This window comes from Crotalus tigris, unplaced genomic scaffold (assembly GCF_016545835.1).
Source record: "Crotalus tigris isolate CLP2741 ecotype Arizona unplaced genomic scaffold, ASM1654583v1 scf7180000017646.2482762, whole genome shotgun sequence".
NCBI classification, from domain to species: domain Eukaryota; kingdom Metazoa; phylum Chordata; class Lepidosauria; order Squamata; family Viperidae; genus Crotalus; species Crotalus tigris.
Genome location: NW_024096538.1, coordinates 186,777 through 206,356, shown reverse-complemented (window position 1 = coordinate 206,356; position 19,580 = coordinate 186,777). Strand labels below are relative to the sequence as shown.

Below are 19,580 nucleotides of genomic sequence, written 5' to 3'. Positions count from 1 at the left end.
CAGAATCATAGTATTTTTTTTTAAATTGTGCTTTGTGGAAGATTGGGATTTATGTTACATTTTTACATAGCTAGAGAAATGTTACTTTTTCAGAGTGCTCCTGAACTCCATTAGCCCAGAGACAAACTTTGATTACTGCAATGGATCCTACACCACACGTGTGCTTGTGCTATAGCACCGTTGCTTGAGCTGCATTGGTTTCCATTTGTTTTCCAAGTACAATTCAAGGTGCTGGTTATCACTTTTAAAGCCCTATGTGGCAAAGGGCCAGATTATTTGACCAACTGCCTCTCCCTTAGGATATCTTTCCATCCCATTAGATTAGATAGGGGACACTTTAGGGGCCTTCCCTCAAACATTGTCACCTAGTTGGGTCCTGGGAGCATGCTTTCCATATAGCTGCCCCTGCCCTTTGAAACAGCCTCTAACCTGAGATGAGGGAGGCCTTGAAGACCTGATTCTTCCCTTAGGCACTAGGGTAGGATGGGGCTATGTCATGAGATTTGTACCATGAGTTACTATAATGCCTTGTTGGGATTTTATTTTTTATTGGTTTTGCTATGAGCCGCCTAGGATACTATGCAGGATAGGCAGCCAGTTAAGTTCTTTAAGTAAAAAATTTGAGATCTGAGCCCACAAGATCTCTCTCACTCCGCATCATTAGCAGCCCACATTCTTCCCTCAGTACCCTCCATCTTCACTTACATTTCTCTCTGTTATTTTCTTTACTCATTAGCTCCCTGGCCTATGTTTTGCTAATTCTATGCCTGTGCTATTCCTTCCTATGTGTTAAATTGCTCCAGTTATCTTACTGCTGCTTCTCATCTTAGTTAAACACATTTATTTCTGGTATAACTCATTATGATTTCCAAGCCTTCCTGCTTAGCTGGTAATATCAGTGGAGTCTTTTTCCTTCTCTTCACTTTCCTTGGATAGACAGCAGCACTTCAGAATAAAGCAATTGTATATAACAATACTGCCTTGCCTGATTGTATGGATGTATGGGTATTTAATGCTCTAGAGACGTCATGGATACAGGGGAGATTGCTATAGACAGGTTGTTGCTTACCCACATTTTAAGAATTACTATCCGAGTTCCCTTTTATTCAGGAGGGAAGTGAGTAACACTGGAGCCAGCAGTAAGAGTTCAGCAGTGTAAAGATAGGAATTATGCATCTTTAGATGTTGTAGATCTACAATTCCCAGTACCATTCAGTATTAAATATAATGGCTGGGGTTACTGTATGTTGCAAAATTTGGAAAGCCAAAAGCTACGTATAAATATCATTTATATTTTTCAACTATTTTGACTACTTATGCAACCTGAGCAATGCCTTGTTTTAAAATTGAAGAACTAGCCTTAAAAAATAAAACATGCTTCTTTGTGTCCCAACATAGGGAATGTATGTTGTAACAGTCTCTGCAACATGCTTTTCCCCTTCTGGGTAAACATGAAAATAGATAGTCATTTCTATCTCTCCACTCCACATTTACCCTTCATTGAATGGGTGCACTAATTGTTTTGCTCTGGTTTGCTTACACTATATGGCAAGTAAACCCACTGAGTTAAGCCAAAACAAATAAAATAAAATCTTGTCTGGCTTTGTATGATATGAATCCAGCTATTTGAATTCTGACTACCCATTTAAGGTACAAATTATTCCATCGTCTATCATAGTAGATTGACAAATTGAGACATACAACAGACCACTAATGAAAAAGGTTTATTAAAATATTCACAAGAGTACAATATAAAGCTGCTTATGAGAATATGGAGAAGAAAGAAGACTTGTACAATAAAAAATTCCAGTTTTTTAAAAGTGCAGAAAAGGTAAAAAAGGGCTCAATGTTGCATGGAATGGATTTACCTAGTGACAGGAAATCTTAGCACGTCTAAAGTTTGGGAAGTTAACTTTCACAACTGGAAGTCATTTGTCTTTTATAGAAAAGTACAGCACCACAAAAACACTGCTCATACATAAGTTGAGAGATTTTTGTACTTTAGTTTGAATCTGAATTCAATACGTGAAAAGTGCAACTCAGCATACAGAAATAGAAACAATTATGAAGTGTTTCAGACAGTTACATGATTTTGTAATCTCTTAACAAGACTTGGGCTTCAGGCTCATGTGTTGACTGAATTACTTCTGCTTCTACCAAAATATACTAAGTAGAGAAAGAAAAAACTCTGTAGTGTAAACTGAGCTAGTTACAAGACAGATCATAATTACTTCAAAAAATAATGCACTGGAGAACATCAAGGACAAGTCTAAATGCCTGTTGGAAGAAACTGTGGCCCAAAGTTTACATTACATAAATCCAGACAAATTAGGAACCATTCCAGGCAATCCAAACAAGAAACCACCAAAGAACTAAAGGAGTTGGCTAGGAGAAGAGCGGTACAAGTTTTTATAGCAGATTCCCAACCTGGACTTCCTGCCCACACCTCTGGGAGATGCAAGATGGAATTTCAAGGAGTGCAGCCACTAAGGGGCTTGTGTCCCTTAGTGATGAGTCAGAAGTCATCACTCAGCCAGCCAGCCACGTTCCTTGAGCAGTGGTAGTAGGGGTTGTGCTGCGTAGTCTTAACATAGAAGTAATTGATTGCCAGAGTACTGCTTTTAAAATCATTATAATGCAAAATCTGACATGATCGTATATTGTTTCCCTCATAAACTAATGAGTTCAAGAGTTCCTTAAGTATTTCACCCCTCAGGGCCTCTCAGCTTGCTTACCACCTCACTTAAATTCACTTGGCCAATCCCACACTTATCCCTGTTTTATCCAACCAAATACCTCCCTCAAAGCCACTGACTTCTCCCATATATAATCAAAGGAACTGAAGATGGAAGGATTGAAGAAAAGACAGGAGGTACCTTTTTATCTCAAGCACACTCCAATCTCCAGCTGCTTGAATAGAAAGATATGTAAACTCCTTTGTGTGTGTTCGTTTCACCATATTTTGGTAGCACAATTTATTCATTCACTCATACTAGCCAGGTGTAAGTTTATTGGTAATGAAATAGACCAACTACACAGTGTCATTCACTTCCAGAAGTTACTACCATATAAATTGTGGCATTGGTTGAGTGCGTTTTGACAGTGTTCATCACTAATTTCATCACTCGAGTAGCGCATTTAAATAAGGCCACTTGTGTGAATATTAGATGATATAGTTGTGATGTATCATGTCTATTACACATTGATATATGCACAGCAGGAATTCATCTCATATTGTGTCATGGTATGAGTTACCTAATAAATTGTGTCACATTCCTGTAGAGCAGGCATATCGAACTTATGTCGCGCAACGTCATATGACGTTGCGAGTTTTACATTCCTACTGTAGAGTTTTCACCTGATGATTTATCTTGATGAAACTCAGATATCGTAATATAACATTTGAAAGTGTATTTCTTGTGATATTTTGCTATAGGTATGTCGGACTAAATAAAGCAGACATCCCTGATTTAATTATAGTTTTTCTCACACTTAGTCATATATTTTTCTTTCTGTTTTACAAACTAAAATTTCATGTCAAAATAAAATAAAATAAAATGGAATGATGACTATTTGTGCTTTCTTTTCACTTGTACAACAGGAAATGTTGGTTTGGAAAAGACCCAGTGCATTTTTTGCAGTGTTGTGTTTTCCAGCTCAAATCTGAAGCCATCCAAGCCTCGAGAGCATTTCAAGAATAAGCATGGGGCAGCTGATGTTGAAGGACATGATGTTGAGTCATCAAAAATCAAAAGAGCTTGTTTTGATTCACAAGAAACTCTTCCAAAATTAGACTGCATTTTTGTTGGGAAAAAAACCCTACCTCTTGTGTCATACAAAGTGGAATCTAAAGTGGCCAAATCCAAGAAGCCTCATACTATTGCAAAAGATCTGAACAATAAATGTGCAGTAGAAATGGCAACAATTATCAGAGCAAAGAAGCAAGAAAAAAATATTGAACAGTTGCTCCTACCAAATAATGTCCTTCACAACCAAATCATTGATTTGAATGAAGATATTTTGGGCCAAATCATCTCAAATGTCAGACCTAGTCCTTTTAAAATCTCCATTTAATTGATTCTCCAGCTGTAGTCAACTCACATGAGTGAGGTATGTCAATGATGGTACTGTGAAGGGTGACTTCCTGCTTTGTAAACATCTGAAAACAAACACAACTGCAAAGGATGTGATGCAGTTAGTGAAAGATTTCTTCCCTAAGCATGATCTGGATGTCAAGGAAATTGGTACTATGTGCATTGACACAGCACCTGTAATGCTTGGAAATTAACCTTTTTTTTTGCATTGGTGAAAAAGAAGATTATACACATACAAATTTTTTCTTCATTGGCATGCTTTGGCATCAAAATATTGCCTCCAAATTTAAAGAAAGTACTTGATATTTGTATGAAGATCATCAACTGGATAAAGGGGCATACTTTAAACCATCACATCTCTAAATCACTTTGTGAGGATCTGAGAAGTGAGCATTCAGTTTTGCTTTTCCACAAAAAAGTCTGTTGTCACAAAGACAAGCTTTACCCTGCTTCTTTGAACTGCTGGAAGAAATCAAAGGGTTTTTTTGGAGAAGCATGAATGTAATCTTGTTGGGGGATTAGAATCAAAGGAATTTGCCTAAACATAGATTTGCTTAACTCATATTTTCACTCATATGACTGACCTGAGTGTTTCTCTTTAAAAAAAGATAAACATGTTGAAGATTTGGGAAAAATTGAATGCCTTCAAAGAAAATTTATATATTTCATCTTGAAGGATAGAATGAGGCAATCTCTCAAATTTTCTTTCACTTGACAAAATGGTTGATGATGTTGGATCCATAATTCCTACTGTGTGTGTTGAGGTTGTGGTTCATTTAGAAATTCTGTCAAAATTGTTTGATCTGGAGAGCTGAAGGTTTTAGAAGAATGGATTATGGATCCATAGTCCTACAATTTGGAGAAAATACCAGATGATGAAGAGCTGAAGGAAAATCACATTGATTTGTGGACAAATAGAGCTCATGGAATGTAATTTGAAAGCAAGACTTTGGAAGAGTTTTTGTGTGCAGTGCTGGATATGTTCCCAAGACTTGGTGGAAAAGAATATGTCATTACATTTGCAACAACATAGATGTGAATCTAAATTCAGTTCTCTTTTGTCAATCAAGACAAAATCTACAAATTGCCTGAATCCATAGACATACCTGCAAATTGCAGTCCTGCAAAAAAAAAAAAGTCCCACTTTTTGACAAAATCATGAATGAGAAGCAGAAGCAAAGATGCCATTGAATTTTATGTTCACAGTTGGGATTGATTTTACCTTTTATATATTTTTCTGAATAAATTGAATTTAATTGTTCAATTTCTTCTGCAGTATTGATACGATTCAACTTCTTGTTCAAAAATTAGACTTCTACATCTTCAAATGTAATATTTTTGTAGAGGTTATGAACATTAATCCAACATTTCCTAGGAATGTGAAGCATAGAAAAGGTTGGGAATCACTGATATAGAGGATGAGGTTGTAGAGCTTTAATTGACAGGCAAGAAACAACAGTATCATGATAAAACCGAGTTGCTTCATTGTTTCAAGTATGAAGATGAAGTTGAGAAAGAACTATGTCAAAGAAGCAGCTCAACTTGAAAAACCTAACACAATGACTGATTCCAAATGTGTTTGGACTTCTAGAAATATGATGACAATATGGTTTATGTAATGAAGATCAAGGAATATTTTAACACCATTCATGGCAAAGTTCAAAGATTCAAACAAAAGAAACAAAGCTTCCCATTACAATGTTCCTGAAAAGACAACTTCTACATTAACATCTAAAACTCCTCATCCCCCTCAAAACAGAAATCTCAGCATCAGCCAACCCTATTTCTTGCCACTCACTGAGACCCTATTACTGACGAGTAATGAATTCTGTGGTGAATACCCTGATGCATGCCTTGTTCTTAATTACAGTAAAGTATGTAATATAATTTTGATACAGTGTTTCCATAAATATGGCTCAAAATGTTACTCATTATTCTAAATCACACTAAAGTCATTTAAAATAGATTTAAATATCTTTTGGATAATTCTAAATAGCTGCCCAAGTGTTTAGATCTAGGGATATTGGGACAAGAGTACAAATTTTCAGAGAATTTAAAGTTTTGCATGTTCACACATAACCTCTACAAATATGGAGACCCAATGCACACTTCCTGTGTGCTGCACAGACTAGCAATTTAGTATTAGCCAGTCCTTATTTCAATGAAAAAGCTCCATTTTTTAAAGAATCCTTAAATCTATTTTTCATGTAAAAAGCTGAAAAAACGTATGAGCAGATATTATAGGCATGTAAAGTACTTAAGAAAAAAGCAATAGCACCAGTTTACCTGAAACACTGAGGTAGAGGGAGGGAGAGAGAGCAGATTCAGAGTTGATAGGAATGACATCATAAAGATGAAAGGCAATGGAACAGACTTCTTCCACAGTAGAGAAGTACACAGCTATTTAAGTTTCAAAGTAAATTTGAATGAGATTTAAGAACTAGTGGCACTAAAACTGTCCTAATATATTTATGCCTTCCATGAAGTGCCATAAAATATTAAGTTGTAACCATTTCTTTTTGCAATTGCAACATTAACCAGCCATTTGTAACTCTTAGAAGTAGACTACTGTGAAGAGATGTATAGATTATAGAAAGGCACATCAAAATCAGCACCCTATTTTGCTCAAAGAGGTAACTGAGTTTCATCTTTGTTGCTGAAACCAGAAAAGAGCCATAAAAACATTTCAAGATATTTGTTAATGTTGTACTATAAAAATTACTTGATTAAAACTTTTATATGTCTCTAAGTTTGTTTATGGGAGACTGCCTGTAAATTCCTTGAAGACAAAATTTTGCCTTCCATTAGGTTGGAAACTAAAGCAGGTAAAGATTACTTCTCCTGGAAAAGGAGGACATTAGAGTAGAAGAAGACATAAGTTGTATGAAAAATTAGATCTGTAAAAAAATGCAAAAATATTAAGAGAAATCATGCAGAAGTAGTTCTTGTGTCCATTTCAAAAGTAACATAAAAACGTACCAATTCCATTAGAATATCCAAGTATTTCCAGTTTTTCCATATAACAATTGACAAATTGCCTAAAGATGTAACATGAATGTTTGTTTTTCCCCCTTTTCCTAAATATATAATGAACTATTTGGCCATTTATAAGCAGAATTATCATCATATTTTAACATGCAACATTGCTCTCATTTCTGTATGATTAAATAGACTATTTACACACAGTTCATATATAATCTCTTTCTCTCTGTATGCATATGCATTGGTCTTAGCCTAGGCATCAAAGGCCACATATGAGTTCTCTGGGTCAATTTTCTTCAAGCAATTCCAGTTTGAACTTTTGTTAAGCTTCGGATAGGTTGTAATCTTCTCAGTTCTTCCGAATGTCAGCATAGACTACAGACTCTGATTTGTTGATTTTGTCACTGTAATGCCCTCCAGAGTGATCTAACTGTGCATAAATTACTGGTCCCTAAAAACAGAAAAAATAAACATGGTATAAATATTTAATTATTCTATAAGCAGCTAATGAAAACTCAGAATCACATGCAGATGAAAACAAGGGATTTGATTTCCTCTTTTTGAAATCCAATCTTAGAAATCATACCAATTCTGTAGATTATTCCTGTAACCATCGATCTGTTGACATAAACGAATATAAAATTCACATCAAATGGCTTATAGCTCTCTGGCTTCCATGCCTCAGGGATATAAGATCATTTGTAGTTTATGTGGCAACATAGTCAAAGACAGTGCAGAGAATGAACTCTTCTTCAAAAGTACATCAAGCAATCACAGCCCTGCTAACAGCTAATTCACAAAATTCCACTTTTCCACACACTTACCATCACAGATTACATTTATTTCTATAGGTGGCAGTAATTTAAGAAAAGGAAGCAAATGGAATACCAACAAGAAAGGAGAAAGTAACTGAAGAATAATTCCTAGGCATTTATTTTTTACAACTCTGTCAATCTTTCTTGACAACATTTGGAGTACAAAATTATATTCATTATAGTAACTTTGTCCCATATTTTTCAGAATAGGTCTCCTCAAACCTTTAAGTAATAATGTATAGCTTCATTGTAACTATTAGAGTTATTGAATAATTCATGTATCTGCTTTCTGTACAGAAAAAAAGGACTTAACAGTCCAGTTCTTTCGGATATAAGTCAAAGGGTTTTGTTTAATGGATTGACAATGCAGATAAGGAAGCATTTTATAAGGAGAAAAATAATTGGAAAAAATCAATAAGGTCTATGTTAACTGCAAACAAGCAGGAAAAAAGAGGAAGAATTTGTTTTTCCCTAATATGCAGCTGTCATCTTAAAAAGAAATTGCATCTTTTTTTATTTAATATGCTTTTTCTAACTACTACATATAACTATTTTCTAGCAAGGAGAGTTGATCAGAGAAACATCATAGTCTCTTGCAGGAATTTCCAACTGTAATCAATTATATAAATAGTAATTTGCTGCAAAAAGTACTAATCTGCAATCATTTTATGTTAATTATTTGAATTTCATTTAAATAAATTATTTGAATTTATGTCAATCCTTGGAAAGGGCAATCACATTGTCAGGTCCCCAAATCCTTATTGTTTTCCCATGCCTTATGCCTCTTGTTTGGGGCCTGCCATTCTGCTGGGGGGGGGGGGAATTTGCTTTCGCTTGGGATGACTTTTGCTCTCTGCTTTTCTCTCTCCCGCCTCTATCCACTTGAGAAGAGAATGTGTCTCTCTTATCAGGGAGATAGTTACAGAGAAACAAAACTGGAGAAGACCCTGAGATGCGCACCAACTGTGCCAGTTACCCAAACATCATGCCACCTGTGGATTGGCTGGATTTCAAATGGACACTATGACTGTGGTGGGAAGAGAAAGATTGCTTGTTTAATTATACAATTTAAGCAGGATTTTCCACAGATCTCACCTTGACTTTCCTGTCACTAACCCCTAATAAAAGTTCCTTTTGAGACGATGCCTGTTTCAAGAATTCTGTTTTCTTGTGTGGTTAGCTGAGGTAGGTCCTTACACACATTTTAATCACTTTTAATCATATCTTAGTTTACACAACTAGTAAATATTGCCACATAAATCTCTAGAAAAAAAGCATAAGCATGGAGAAGTATGCAAGAATAATTGTATTTCAGAAAAAAAAAAGAAGAATATACAGTACACGTTGCCAGAAAAGTTTCTAGCAGAAATCACGGGAAAAAGATTTTAGCATTCAGAAGCACTGTCTGAAGTGCTATGTAACTGAGATATTGTCTTCTAATTTATTCATTGTACATATAGGAACCCAGATAACCAATCGGGTCAGTATTAGACCTAGAAAGTAGAGAACATAGTTAATTATCACGTTCAAAATGATCAAGCATTCTACAGATGAACAAAGGAAAAGGAGAATACTATACACCAGCCAAACATGCACAATTGTGAGAAATTATGGTTCAGATGAATTTATTGATGAGGACAAGAAGGCAAACCTGATGAGTCTAGCTGAAGATGGAATGAATCTATGAAGGCTGTTTTCAGACATGCCATCTGAACTCCAACCTGGGCAACAAGTTTCTGCTTTCAGAACAAGCAATGTTAATCAACTTTAGGACTAAATATTTAGGAAGTAAACAGGCGACTAGGATAGGTAATGCACAAGCTGTTACTTTAAAGGTACAGTATTAAGCTGGTGATTTTTTTTAAATTTCCCCCTGCCTTCGTGTGTGTGTGTGTGTGTGTGTGTGTGTGTGTGTGTGTGTGTGTATAAACCCCTCCTTATTCTAACAGCAGCAATACAAATCTCTACAGAAAGGCACATTCTGGTGCACATGAAAATTATTGCCTGAAAATAATTATAAAATAACAGTATCCCAATTCTAAATTTGATGTGTTTTAATTCATTGCACAGAACTACTGGTAGCATTTTAAGTATAGAAAAAAAGATAGAAACCAAAGGATAAATGCTACATATTCTAATATACTTTTAAGGGCTCCAAAAGAAAGCACTTCTGATTCTAAATTTCCCAAACAAATCAACGGTACCCTGATACACTAACTGGGCATGAGAATCTGTACTGATATTAGGAAAAAATAGTTTCTTTTGATTTAATTCATTGCAGCTGCTTTTATGTCTCTATTAAAATAACATAAAAGTAGTCTGTAGAATAGGGATTCCATATGGGCTGCAGAAATCCAGCGAATATCAAGTTTGCAACAATTTAATAAATCATTAACTGTAGGTTGCCACACAATGTCTGTCTGAGTAGATATGACAATTCTATTGTAACATGCCTGGCTGAATGCATTTTCATATTCATACAATGTTCTCAGAGATATGATGTGTTCAAGTGCAAGCCATCACTGGGAAATAAACACAAAGAAACACACACTGTTTGTGAACTGTGTTAGAAACAATCTCTAACAGGGTTCAAACTCCTGTATTTTTAACTGAATTCCATAACACAAATGTAATCATTTTATCATAATCTTTCTCTAAACAAATGGGCAATATAGTATATAGCAGTACTGGTGTAACTACCAATTACTTATATAGTATATTAGTGATACACTACTACATGTGCAACCTACTTTTACTTCTACTAATTCACTACTGTAACTACTATTACAACTACTAGGTAAAAGGTAAAAGTTTGCCCTGACTGTAGGGGGTGGTGCTCCTCCGCGTTTCTTAGCTGAGAGACTCAGCCTTGTCCAAAGATATTTCCGTAGTCATGTGGCCAGCAAGACTACATGCCAAATACACACAGAATGCTGTTACCTTCCCACCAAAGTGGTATCTATTTATCTACTCACATTTGAATGCTTTCAAAGTACTAAGTTGGCAGGAGCTGGGCCAAATAACGGGACCTCATCTCATCACATAGTACTTGGGTCTTGAACACAAGTGTCTTAACTGCTAGGCCTCTGTGCCTCCTTTACTATTATAACTATATTATAAAATTCAAAGAATAGCCTCCAAAACCAAGTCAACTTCATCCATCAGTTATTAACTATTTGCCAGGCAGCAAAGCAAACCAACATTTTCATCAATATCATTAATCATTTTAAGGAGTTCATAATCCAGGTCTATATTTAACTACTCACTCATCTGGTATTCATAATTGACAAGAAACTCCATGTTGTCAAATGGCTGACACCATTCCTTCAGAACTCAGCATACAAAGACTACCATTTCTTTCCTTTCCCACTGCACTCTAGCAATTAATAAAACAAATATTGCCAGCTAATTTCTGGACTTACAATCAAGAGTACTAATAGTCAACTGCAACCACTGAAAATATCATGTGGAACTGTGTAAGTTAGTTAGAAAATAGCTAAATTTGCATTATAACATCAAATTATCAAATAAGTAATCTCTCTCTCTCTCTCTCTCTCTCTCTCTCTCTCTCTCTGTGTGTGTGTGTGTGTATGTTAAATTTGGATTGCTAACAAAGAGTTAAAGGGAGACTGGTATAGCTATTTCAAGCTACTTAGCTCTCATCAGCCAGAATCCTGGGTACATTCATGTTGAGAAAAATAGTCGAACAACTGTTAAATAACTGTTTAATAAACTTAGCTTTCGTCGGCTAACTGCCGATGTCGTGAGAGTAGAATGCCAGAGGTTTGAAAGCCTGCTTATAAGACCAGCTGCTTTTGCGCTCTGCTCATGAAATGCGTAACCGGTCTACCCACCACAGATGGTCATATTGCTTCTAACTGTCTCACATCCGTCTGTGTATTTATAAGTACAGGGGCTATTGCCTCTCTCATCACTCTCTTTGCTTGCTTTAGTCGTGTCTGAATACACATTGCTGTGGGGTGGTCTCCCAGTGCCTCCTGTCCTCTCTCTCTCTCTCTCTCTCTCTCTCTCTCTCTCTGTGTGTGTGTGTGTGTGTGTGTGTGCATGTGTGTGTATATGTTTCTCATTTTTCCAAAGAGAATTTCATAATTGTTTTGTGCTCTCTGATGAGATTTTATTCCTTACTTAAGCATCTCAAACCACATCATAAAGTCTATGACTTTCTATTAAGATAGGTAACTTTGAACAGATTTTTAAAAGTACAATCTTTTCTAATCAATACAATTTCTATTATTTCTTTCCATCCAAGAAAAATGATTCACTGTAGAAAAAAAAGAGACCTAGTATTTATTTCCCCTTTTCAAGTCAGCCTTATTACCTTGGACCTTACTTTGGACCTGATTCCAAAGTCCCTCAGTCTCTTTGGATGTAATACTCTTAAGTAATATTTAGTGGTGGCCCAAGACTGAAGGCAAATAATAATAATAATGCCTACAATTCAATATGAATCTAAAACATTAAATATTTAATATTCCCAAAGGCATATAATTACAGCTGAAAGAAATTGAGACACTACTGTGGAAGAGCTATTTACTCAATCCTCTATAAATCAAATCTCTAGAACTGAAGACCTACATGAAGGTGTTGTTGTTGTTGTTAATTGCGAAGTCGTGTCCGACCCATCGCGACCCCATGAACAACATTCCTCCAGGTCTTCCTGTCCTCTACCATCTTCTGGAGTCCATTTAAATTCACACCTACTGCTTCAGTGACTCCATCCAGCCATCTCATTCTCTGTCGTCCCCTTCTTCTATTGCCCTCAATCTTTCCCAGCATTAGGCCCTTCTCCAGTGAGTCCTTCCTTCTCATTAGGTGGCCAAAGTATTTGAGTTTCAACTTCAGGATCTGGCCTTCTAAAGAGCAGTCGGGGTTGATCTCTTCTAGGACTGACCGGTTTGAATGCCTTGCAGTCCAAGGGACTCGCAGGAGTCTTCTCCAGGCCATAGGATTTATCTCACTACAGAAAGTTATCATTTATTAAGATTAGTCACCCTAATTTTGCCAAAGATAGCAAGTATATCACAAAAATAATAGCCAAAAGATAGCTACATTCCTCACCATAGGGTCCAGTACAGCAAGGCTTTATCCAGATATTTTTCCATGTATGTGTTTCAGTGATGAGCCGTCTTTTCCTCCCTTAGCAAAAATACCACCTTTCCAGCCACTAGATAATCTCTGAGTCAGAGTATGACACCATTTACCTGATGAGATCGGATGGGCACGCTGTTTACCAAAACCTCTGTGTCGGAGGGGGACTTCCGTGGAGCCTGCTTAACTGGAGACATCAAGCTCTCAGAGGTACTGCAGCTGATGAGGTGGCAAGCAGATTTTGCAGAATAACATTCAAGAAGTAAATAAAAGACAAAACAAAAACAAAGGCAAGTGATGGCAAGATGAGGTGGCATTAGGCCAAATAGAGTGACCTCAGTGAATGTCAGACAACACATACATCCTTGCTTTATACTTGCTCAGGTTAGTCATGCCTATATTTTCTCCCCTCACATACAAAGAAGAAAGTCATTCTAGCTCCAGGTTAAGTAAAAAAACTCATAACCACATAAAGGATTAACTTCCCCTGCCATCTTCATCTAATATGATTTGATTTAGAGTTTATTAGATTTAAAAGCCATCCAACCCCTTTATGACTCTCCTACCACTCACTCTAGCCCTGGTCCTGGGAAAAAACCTAGATTGTAAGCACTAATCTAAATCAGTGGTTCTTAACCTGGGCAATATCACCCCCCAGGGGGCGATTTTGTTTTTCAGGGGGGCGATGGAACAAAAAGGGGCAATGTAGGCGAAGGAATGAAAAGGGGGCGATATGGGGGCGATGGAGCGAGAAGTTTTGGGGACACTTTTGAGACTTTTTTGTACAGTGAATGGCTGTATATCTGTCATACAAAAACATCAGATTGCTCGCTATTAGTGGATTGAATTGTGTTTTTAAATGTTCCTCCAGCTAGCTTCAGTACAGAACGCTGTTCATATGTGAATACGCATCGCTTATCTTCATGTGTGTTGCGCAGCAGCCTCTACCCATACAGTGGCGCGCCATTAGCCAGAATATGGGAGATATGGGGAAAAGACTGGAAATAAATTATTTGCATCGATATGTCCTATGACAATTTTAAAGAAAACAAGAAAAGTGTTTGCATAAATTGAATAATAATAATAATAATAATAATAATAATAATAATAATAATAATAATAATAATAAAGTTGGAAGGGACCTTGGAGGTCATCTAATCCAACCTCCTGCTCAGGCAGGAAATCCTACACCATTTCGGACAAATGGCTGTCCAGTCTCTTCTTAAAAACTTCCGGTGTTGGAGCATTTACTGCTTCTGGAGCCAGGTTGTTCCACTGATTAATTGTTCTCACTGTCAGGAAGTTTCTCCTTATTCTAGGTTGCTTCTCTCTTTGATTAGTTTCCACCTGTTGCTTCTTGTCCTGCCTTCAGGTGCTTTGGAAAATAGCTTGATTCCCTCTTCTTTATGGCAGCCCCTGAGATATTGGAATACTGCTATCATGTCCCACCTTGTCCTTCTCTTCGTTAAACTAGACATATCCAATTCTAGCAACTGTTCCTTATATGTTTTAACCTCCAGTACCCTAATCATCTTTGTTGCTCTTCTCTGTACTCTTTCTAGATTCTCAACATCTTTTTTACATCGTGGTGACCAAAACTGGATGCAGTATTCCAAGTGTGACTTTATCAAGGCTTTGTAGAGTGGTATTAATACTTCACGTGATCTTGATTCTATCCCTCTGTTAATGCAGCCTAGCACTGTGTTATTATTTCCTGTGTTATTATTTCCTATGTTGTGATTGAGAGGTTATGCTGGGGGAGGGAGTGATGAAAACTTTCTCATTGGCTCAAGGGGGCAATTCATTCAAAAAGGTTAAGAACCACTGATCTAAATAATATCAGGGTAGGGCAACAAGGGATTTCATCTCTGGAGAAAAGGTGCTACTGCTGGATAAACAACTTCCAGCATCTCCTGAACTGACCATTCTTAAACAATGGAACCCAGGCCTGCCAACTCTGTCAGATCATATAGAATTGACAGTACTACATCACCTGGAAGTGACTTTTCTATATAAAAATTTGCTGCTAGGAGCTTTGGTTCTAAAAATAGGAATAGTAATTAACCCTTTCCCAATATATCAGCTTTTCATAAGATTTCCAAATGTTTTGGTCAATAGCTGCTGATGGGAACTGTACCCCAAAGTATCTGTAGTTATCATATTGGGGAAATCTAATCTAGTTTGATTTTCTTCCTACGTAGCATACAGAGTGATGCTTAAAAAATTGAGAACCCTTCTGAATTTTCAATATTTCTACATCTATGACCTAAAACATTATTTTTCTCCATACATTGCCTAAAACTAGATAAAGAGAACCCAATTAAGCAAATGGATCAAAAATGTTTTCTTTGTTCTTTTTTCACTGAAGAAAATAATTCCAAGCTACTTATTTCATGGAAAAGGTATACGAATCTTTCAGTAACTAGTGTGCCCCCCTTGGAAAGCAATAATTGCAACTAAAAGTTTCTTGAGACTTTTAAGCAGTCCTGCGTATCAGTTTGGAGGACTTTTAGTCCATTTTTCCATATATAGAAATTCTTACATAAGCAACTTTTCCACTGTTTCATTTCCAATTATGTAGCTTCCCATTCCTTGCATCAGCTGCCTGTTTTAGGTTCATCCTCAACATTTCTATAGAATTAAGGACAGGACTTTGACCTGGTCATTTTAAACATTAACTTGGTCCTGCTTTAAACATTCTTTAGTGGTATAACTATGCATTTGGGTTGTTGTCTTGCTGCCTGATCCACTTTCTCTTGAGCTACAGTTCACAGATACCCTGACCTTTTCCTATAGAATTTGCTGCTAGAATTCAAAATTCATAGTTCCATCAATGATGGCAAGCAAATCATGCTGGTTTAGAAGTAGAAAAACAGGCTCAAACCATGATATTGCTACTGCCATGTTTCTCAGATGGGATAAGGCTTTTTTGGATAGATTGCAGTGTTTGCCTTCATTCAAGCCAAAACATTCTATTCTGGTCTCATCCATCCACAGAACATTCTTCCAATAGCTGTCTTCCTTATTTACATGGTCTTCTGCAAACTGTAAATGAGCAGCAATGTTCTTTTGGGAAAATAATGACTTTCCTTCCTTCCTTCTTTCCTTCCTTCCTTCCTTCCTTCCTAAAATGTATTTGCCACCCATCTTGTATTCAACAACTCTACATTTCTTCTTGCAATCTTGCCATTGTTCAGTAATCTGCTAATAGTGTTCTCATGAACACTGACATATGCTAATTTAAGCGAGGTCTTAAGTTCCTCAGACATTACCCTGGGCTTCTTTGAGCCCTCTCAGAGCATTACACATCTTGCTCTTGGTATAATCTTGATTTGTTGACTAGTCCTGGGGAAGGCAAAAATGGTGTTCAGTTGTTTCCGTTTGTACACAATCTGCCTTACAGTGGACTGATGGAATCCAAACTCGTTGAAAATAGATTTACAACCTTTTCCAGTCTGGTGAGCATCAACAACTATTTTGTTGGAGGTCCTCAGAAACCTTGTTCAAGCAAAGGCACACTATCACATGCCTGTGTTGCGAAGATCAGACTTTGATTGTGATTATCAAGAATTCTATTCTTTAAATAAGGAGAGGCCCCTACACATGTACGTCTGATTATCATTCCATTCACTGAAATATCTAACTCTAATTTCTCCATTCAAATGAACAGATAATCATGGAAGTTCAGCAACTTCTGCTATACTCAAATATGTAGCTTTTGTCATTTTCGTCAATGAATAAATGAACAAATATGTCTTTGACTCATTTGTTTAATTGAGTTCTCTTTATTTAGTTTTAGGACTTATGTAGAAAACAAATCATGTTTTAGGTCATATTGATGCCAAATATTGAAAATTTTAAAAAGTTCAAAACTTTTAAGCATCACTTAAAAGCATATGCAAGTGTGATCATGGCAAGATGACAATGAGATTAAGCAGAAAGCAGCCCTCCACTAATCAATTTTGTTATCAAATATAAATACTGAACATTCAAAAGGCAGACATGAAATATGAAGCAATACACAGAAACACAATACTGAGAAACATACTTAAGTACTAGTAAATGGGCTTCATTCTTATTAAGACTAAACCCCAGCACACAACGATCAAAGGACAAATAAGCATTTGCAATCTATTCTAAGAGAATGTGCAACTCGGCACTGAACCAATTAATAATACTGAATTCACAGTTTGTGCATAAAATATTTTTAGGTGTATTTTTTTTACTGACAGCAACCTTATTTTTTCTCATAGTATAAAAAGTCCAAATATTCCATTCATTCATGCATCTGAATTAGCTGCTTCTGAAGGTACATAGCCTTGTTGCCAAAACTGAAGAAATGAGACAACAAAATTCAGACAATAGATGAGATATGCTGCCCCTTCATCAACAGTCCACAAAACAGAAATTCAGCATAAGTGTTGGAAGTATGTTAGCAGGATAGTAAGCAAGGGAGGCAGAAATTATATACATATGGACATGAAGTACCAAAGAACTACTGGCATGTTTTGTTACCATGATATATAGTGGGACTGGAAGAGATGACCCAGCCCTGTTACATTCCCAGTCTTGCATCTATATCAGGATCTCTGTAAGGAAAGGAAGATAAAAAGCAGGATCCAATCCCAGCATACCAAAGTAGTAATAGGGAAAAAAAATTCAAAGAAAGAATAGACATTGTGATATTGCCATGCAAGAATTTCCACCACCACCCATCTCAATCAGTTACAGCTCTGTTAGTTTATTTAGAAATTAGTTATCATATATTATATACACACAAATGTGTGTATACACACACACACACGTTCTTATTTGTAATTACTAGAATAGACATCCCACCACTTAGTAACCATCAGAAACACAGTATAGTCAATGAAATCAATGTTAATGTTTGGTACTTAGAGACAACCACAAAAGAACAATAATTTTAAACAAAGATAGTCCCAAACCTTTAGAGATAATGTACTTGATGAAAAAAAATATTATTCATATTAAGACTTGGCATCCTTGGATGCAGATCAGTATTCAAGTGTTATGGAAACAGTTACATGCACGAGGGAAATTAAGCTTGCCACACTGAACCAGAGCTTATACAGCCAATTCACTGCACTCATTCAACCTTACCACTGACATCTACTGCAGCACTTTCTAAATTCTGAAAGGTTACAAAAAAGATGCCAATTACGTACACCCAGTACAAATCGAGTTTTTAGCACTTTATGAATAATATTTACTGGATCTACAAAAACAAGAAGTCAGGCCATGAAATGATTGATCCTGAAAGAATTGCTATGTCCAATTTTCTATGCACAGAACTGCATTTCTGCTGGAATTAAGTGATAAAGCAAAGTAAGTGCCACCACCAGTACAAAGGAGCCCATCAACCAATTTTTCATGGCATATAATCCACTTTGAAGATATTGTTTAATAGAAGTTCCTCAAAGCCAAATTACAGGGGGCATCATGAGCGCAACAGGAACAAAAAGAAGTCATGCATGTGATAAAGCCAGTGAAAATAGCAGAAGGGCAGTTTTCCCAAAACCAAGATTGGAAAGCTATGGAAAGCGGACTGTTGTAAAAGGAACTGGCAGTCATACCCCCAATCTTAGAAAAAAAGTTGTGCCATCCAGAATGTAACCTGATAGGGACACAGCCTCCTTCATTCTGAGAGTTGCAAGGGAGTAGTTTTAGACTACTTTCAAGGACACTAAGCTTAATGGACCTATGCTCACAAAGAGGAGCAACATATGAATATATGTACACCATGAAGTTGATAATTTATAAGCACAGAAGGATGTGGTTTCTAGCTGTACCAGTAATTTAATATAAATGCATAATTCATGTTTCAAACTGTTCATGTTCCTCTACCCCCACCCTCGCATATTTAAAGAAACAACAAATATAGTGCCTTACCCAGAATAATGCTTTTTGGAATTCTTCTTTCTGATCATAACGCACACAATAAGCATGATGATGAAAATTAAAACTAGAATGCCAGCACCAGTTACCCCTAACACAAGGGGAAGAGGAAATACAGTCAAGTTACCTGAAGAGAAAAAAAACCACTTTCATTTCAGTTATCTTATACCTTGTTAAAACTGATCACACATTATTCCATTAGAATTTTTAATTCAGTTGTGGATGCATCTATATTATCAATATGCTTTTTTATACTTTTTACTTATTAAACATGAAGTGAAACCCATGCCTCTTGCCTTTTATGTTTTTTAAAAAAAACCTAACAGCCAACTAAGATTCAGTTTGTAATCAATACCTTACACAAGCATTATTACCAAATGTCCCTAACTGTACTCTTGTGCATTTGATTTGTTTTTTAAAAAGAACTTTATATTTGTCTCTTTTCATATTTAATTCTCTTAGCATATTTCTCTCACCCATCATGGTAATTTTGAATTTTATTTTTACCTTCTAAAATATCCTTCTTTATTTTCTATCACCTGCAATTTAATAAGCATTCACTCCATCTCTTCATCCAAGCCATTAATAAGAACTTGAACTGTTCAGGGCCCAAGACTATATAGTGGTTTACTCCAATTGATGTTTATTCCACTCTGAGGAG

At 36.3% G+C, this 19,580-nt stretch overlaps 1 protein-coding gene across 4 annotated transcripts in view; it reads right to left on the bottom strand.

Moving 5' to 3' along the window:
- Positions 1–1,708: 1,708 nt before the first annotated feature.
- Positions 1,709–19,580, bottom strand: part of MPZL1 (myelin protein zero like 1) — a 30,737-nt gene continuing 12,865 nt past the window's right edge. For 2 of the 4 annotated variants that reach the window (XM_039335663.1, XM_039335665.1), the window contains exons 4-6: positions 18,914–19,046; positions 13,114–13,219; positions 1,709–7,527 (exon numbers count right to left, since the gene is read on the bottom strand). In XM_039335663.1, coding sequence (XP_039191597.1) covers positions 7,426–7,527; positions 13,114–13,219; positions 18,914–19,046 — 341 coding nt within the window. In that variant the 3' untranslated portion in view covers positions 1,709–7,425. Of the gene's footprint in view, positions 7,528–13,112; positions 13,220–17,515; positions 17,590–18,913; positions 19,047–19,580 lie in introns of those variants that run through there. The other 2 variants (XM_039335667.1, XM_039335666.1) reach the window with 2 other exon arrangements.